Here is a 5,826-nt window from a genome sequence, read left to right on the forward strand (position 1 = left end):
AAAAAAAAAAAAAACAACTCGGATAAAAGCTGTTTGAGGCACTGGGGCACAGCAGGGCCCAGAACAGATACGACCCCTCCCCTCATGCAACATGTATTCCACATGGCAAATACCTAATCCCACAAACATAGTACTATCTGGTCGTGAAAGTGCTATGAAAAAAATAAATAAGTTACATGAGACTATGGTGACGGCACATGGGTGATTTGGTGATGGGAAGCCCACAGGGATTACAACTGAGATGGAAAAAGGCACAAAATGATGTAAAAAAAAAAAACGATTATATTATTTTAAATAAATAAGTTAAAGAGATGAGTGAGGAGACTGAGTTGGTGGGGAAGGGTATGTGGCTCTGTAAATCCTAAGCGGCCTATCCAGCCTCTATTTTGTTCCCTATAGTTCTGTAACAAAACAAGGTCAGAACTGTGATCTTAAGAGCACATAGTGACTTTCATATCAATTAAGAGCATAAAGCTGAGTCACTCTGGGAAGTGTAGCCATCAAGAGGTATGACCAGGAGCGACCGGGGCAGGGGCTGGGGGGGCTGATGACAGATACATAAACTTAGTCCTGACTTATATATCAGGATGTATGACCGGGAACACCTTGGGGGCTGTTGACTGATAGATAATGAAGGACCCCAGAAGCTGATCAGTGGAACGCCTTACTGATAAGACCGAAATCCTGACTGGGGAATCAGGGCTGGATCCAAATATCACGATGAGAAATATAGTTCCACCTTGCCACTCCTTCTACTTCTCCCTTTCCTTATCTATTTTTCCTTTTGACTCATGTTTTTTATCAATTAAAAGGCCAGGATCTTGCTTTTCAGCAACATGCTGCATTATGTAGCCTGTACCATGCCTCCCTGTCTATCAATGCGGGGGTTGCTCAACACAGCAAGGGTATCCCTTTAGACGGTATTTTCTGGAATGGCGACCCTAAGGAGGTCCATCTTGTCACCACTCACTGCCTTGTCTTTTTGGGACACTAAGTAAGTAGCAGCCCGTTAATAATTATCAGACAAAATAAGCCAAGAAGCACTGGACTGGCTAGTCACGAGGACTCTTCTGACTCACCAGATTTCTGAGCACAGTAGAGGGGGCCCCTGCCATTGGCCTGTTCCTCAGGTAGCCTTGGACTCTACCTTTCCAGGCCTGTCTTCAGCCCAGAAAATCTGCAAATGCTGTCAGAGCACCAGGCCCTTTACAACACTCCCCACTGACCTGGCATTGGGTGAGCCTGGGGTGGCGGTTCGTTCTACTCAGATGCCTGGGGCCTGTGTTCTGAACTTGTCCAAGCCCTTCATCTCCACAGCCAGTCCAGCCCTCCGTGGGGTGGCCTCAGAGCACACTGATCTCCAGCAGGAGGTGAGGCCAGGAGGAGGAGCCACAGACTCCAGCTCAAAGCTTGGCTCTGGCCCGGCTGCTCCACCCTGCACAGTCACTACCTGTCAATGCATGACTTTTCCCATTAGCAAGGTGGCTTCAGAGTCTCTATTCCCCAGAGGTGTTCAAAGGCTTACTAAACAAGATTATGCACAGAACGCTTTAGATCCATTCTGACACACAGTAAGCCTTAGTTGTACTAGCTGAAATAATTCAGAAGAAAGAACATAAATTTCAGATGGTCTCATGTATGTGGGGAATATAGAGAAAACAAACAAGAGGTCAGGAAAATGTCAAATTAGCAAGCTGACTGACCATAGAACTGGGGCATCCAGCAAGGGAGGGCAGGAGAGGTTCAAAACACGGGCGAGAAAAGCAAAGGGAATATGGGTTATGGGTGAGATGGCGGCGGAAGAACTGAGGGGACTACAAAGATATACAAAAAAAAAGTAATGACAGAATGATTTTTTTTAAAGCACAGTAAACCTTAGCAATTACAGCTTGGAAACTCCCCACCCTCACCTCATACCCTAGAAATGACTGTTGCCACCTGATCACACCTGCAATTAGCCTTGACTCTGATTCTCTCACCCCTTTCATCAAATCCTGTCCTTCCAAAACCAACCAACTAGCTTCTAGAATTTTTCATGAGAATCCCCCCTCATGAATGACCACCCCATGGGTATGAATCTCCTTGGATTGCAGGATAGTCATAAGAAACTTAGAAGGTCTGGATTTAGGTAAGAGCAGATACTCTTCAGAGCCTCCAGTGCCTTCTACATCCCCAGAGGGGGAATCAAATCAATTCACTCAGGGTTTAGTGTGAAGAGCAGCTTGTCACTGTTTTAATCCTCTGGAAGCCAGTCAGATCATCATGACATCAGATTGGACTGATGCTGTTTGTGACCCTTAAGCATGAAGGCGAGGGTACAGCTGAGCTGGCTCCTCTTCTCGTGCGCCATCTTCCGGCAAGCAGCATCAAGACAGAAAGCACTGGAAGACGGGCAGGCCCTGCCTCTGGCCTCTGGGTTTCACCTACACATGCCCTTGATTCTTGACCTTCACACACTGATGAGGCAAATGTTCATTGGGTGATTTGGCTTCTTATGAGGATGGTTCAGCTGACAGACAGGTAAGCAGATTGACACAATAGCAAGAGACAAGGAACAAGTTTTTCTCATTGCCAATCAAGCAGGTTGACAGAATTTGAACTGAGGGGAAAAGTTGCTGGTATGACATTATACAATATCTGTTTCACATGGTTTTTACCCTTTAAAATATCTCCCTGGTGGCTCAATGGGTTAAAGCACCACATTATGAAGCTCTCTGAAGCCACTGCAGCACAGGTGCAATCTCCAACCGGGAGCTGACCCACATGGCAGACCTCTCCTGACCCGCCTGCTGCCCCCCTCAGCAGTGTATCTCAGTAGATCTGCCTGTTCTGTTCTCCACCCTGTCTCTGGTGAATCCTCTCACCCACCACACCTCTGGCCTATAGCCCAGTTCTGTAAACATAAATAAATAAATCTTTTTTAAAAAAAATTCCCAAGGCAAATCTTTTCCATAAATCTATACAAAACCCTGGCCCCACCCCAGGGCTTGGCTTTCCATGGTTTCAGTTACTTGCAGTCAAACATGGTCTGGAAAGATACACAATAAGATATTTTTGAGAGAAAGACCATATTCACATAACATTTATTATAGTATCTTGCTATAATTGTCCTATTTTATTATTAGCTATTGCTGTTCATTTCTCACTATGCCTAACAAGTAAATGAAACTATCATATGTGTGCATATACATACATGCCTGAAATGGATATACACACATATACGGAAAAACATACAGGTTTCTGGCATCATGGAGGTATTACATATGTCCCCGAGGAGAGACAACGACATTTTGTATGGCAAAAAGAAGTGTTTGTTTGTAGGGCAATGGAGCATGATGATTATGAACAAGTGTAATGGGGTACTCCCCAGGGAAAGGGAAGGCTTGAGGTCCCCTGACCCACCCAAGTTGGGTGGAGATGAGCAGGGAGGAGGAGAAGCAAGGGAGGAGACTGAGAATAGAAAGGAAGAAGAAGGAGATTTGCAGGGGGCAGTTGGAGCAGAGAGACCTGTGAAGAAGCTGTGCTGGAGTCTCATCCCTGGACTTGTACTGGGAAATTGGGGGACATGGGAGAAGAGACTTGAAACAGATGTGGGTGAGAGACCCGCGCGAGGTTACCAATGGCAGCGTTTATCTTGATTTTGAGTTTGCTCTTTCCCTTCCAGACTTGTCTGGCTCCTTTTGCCCCTTTCCTATGACCCCCACCCCCCACCAGAAGGTGCCTTGGACATGTGGCAGGTTTTGAGGCTTCAGTGGCCCTGCTTTAGACCAAACCTACTCAGCTGGACATTTACCCACAAAGGGCTGGGTAATTTCGGGTGCTGGACTTGGAAACTATTTTATCTATTCTTTCCCTTCTCTTTATTGCACACTAACTGTATTTAAAAGATCGTTTCCTGTTGGCCCTCCCTGATGGCACAATGGCTTATAGCACAGCACTGCAAGCTGGCTGAGCTGCTTCAGTGTGAATTCAATCCCCTGCCCCAGAGGTGACCCACATGGCACAGCAGACCTCTCCTGTTTTGCCTGCTGCTCCTCTCAGCAGTGTACTTCATAGATTTGCCTGTTCTGCTCCCTGCTCTGTCTCTGGTGAATCCTCTCACTGCCCCTGCATCTCTGGCCTGTACCCCAGTTCCGTATGCATAAGTTAACAAATCTTTAAAAAAAAAAAAAGAAATTGGGGTTTGCTCAAATTATATTCAATAATACTGTTTTTTAAAAAGCTCCTTTCCACTAAAGGTTTATGTGCAAAAAAAAAAAAAAAAAAGGTTTTATGTGCTACAGTATGTTTTGTCTTGATACACGGATGGCAGAACATACTTAAAATAGGCAGGTTTGGGGTTCCAGAGTGATGCTCACCCTGCCTGGTAACACAGCAGTAGGATTTAAACCCCTTTCTCACCCCAAATTGTCTGTGTGAATGTAGAGAAGTCACCCTCCCTCTCTGAGACACCAGATGCTACCCTCAAAATGAGGGACTTGGTGCCATCTCCAAACAGGTGAGCACCTGAGGATGAAGGAAACACGCAGGGCTCACTTGGCTTGTCTCTGGAACGTGGTTTGCGCTAGGCTTATCCTGTGGGTATGTAATTATTCCCAAAAAAATCCCATCCTCCAGCACATTACAATCAAATTAAGCCTTTAATACAGCAAATATGTGTGGAACTCTCAATATGTTTGTCTTCTACAGGTTTATCCTCAGAGATTATACAGCAAGTTTCAGCCCAGTCTCTGATAACATCTCTCTTGCCCACTTCAGAGATATCTTAAGGGGAATCTTGTGAAAGATGTATATTTAGAGTAAGATATTTTCACATCAACGTCAAAATCTTTTCCTGCTGCTGACAGATTCATACAGATGCCCAGAAGGGGTTCTGCCAATCTCACCCTGCATATTTAATCATTTACTTTCATTCATTTAATAAATATTCATTCAGAACCTACTAATATACTGTCAGGTTCTATATAGAATACAAATAACATCCACATATTTATTCAACCATTTATGTATTTATTTACCAAAAATTTCCTGAATACCACCTATGTACAAATCAGTTTTTTAGGAATGATGCAGAATATATAATTATGTTTTAAAAAACACCCTACCCTCCAGCACCTTCAAATCAAATCAATCATATGCTTTCTTTGATACAGGAACTATGTACAAAACTCTAATAGGTGTTAGATTGAGAAGAGCTTTGAGTGTCAGTATAAGAAGTTTTAGTTTATCTAGAAGGCACTGAAGAGCAATGAAAGATGAGTGAAAAATCAATATCATTGCCAAGGCCACATCTACAAAGATGCATTTGGGGTCCCTGGAAAGGAACCCCAGGTGGGAAGGGAAGCTGAGGTGGGAGAGGTGACTAGGTCTTCTCACTTAGATACCTGGAGTCATGTTCTGTGGCAGGAAACATTTTTCTTTGTCTTCAGATGAGGTTAAAACCTCACTGGCTATGATCGGATCCTTGGAAGAAGCTTCTTTACCTAGAGAAGATCAAATGAAAGATCACTGGTGGGCGTATTAGCAAGCATAAGCGAAATTTTGTCAAGTGAGGATTTTTCACTGGGACTGGTAACATGGAGGAATTGTCATTGCTATCACCATTGCCTTGTGTTTTGTACTTGACTGTTATCAAGAATTGTCATGCATGTTATCTCAACCCTGCAGCTGGCTGGGTGTCCCAACCTTATTTTAAAAACAAAAACAAGGCCCTCCCTGGTGGCGCAGTGGGTTAAAGCACAGCACTGAGAAGCTAAAGCCACTTCCACATGAGTTCGATTCCCGCCTGCCCTGGAGGTGACCACATGGCATGGCAGACCTCTCCTG

General features: G+C 44.5%; 1 protein-coding gene across 2 annotated transcripts in view; it reads right to left on the reverse strand.

Annotated features, from left to right (window-relative positions):
• The window catches only part of SH3TC2 (SH3 domain and tetratricopeptide repeats 2), a 65,895-nt gene that overhangs the window by 47,410 nt on the left and 12,659 nt on the right, over nucleotides 1–5,826 (reverse strand). For both annotated transcript variants that reach the window (XM_012728043.1, XM_012728044.1), the window contains exon 2: nucleotides 5,385–5,483. In XM_012728043.1, coding sequence (XP_012583497.1) covers nucleotides 5,385–5,483 — 99 coding nt within the window. The remainder of the gene's footprint in view (nucleotides 1–5,384; nucleotides 5,484–5,826) is intronic.

This window comes from Condylura cristata, unplaced genomic scaffold (assembly GCF_000260355.1).
Source record: "Condylura cristata isolate star-nosed mole 26May11 unplaced genomic scaffold, ConCri1.0 scaffold00021, whole genome shotgun sequence".
NCBI lineage: Eukaryota > Metazoa > Chordata > Mammalia > Eulipotyphla > Talpidae > Condylura > Condylura cristata.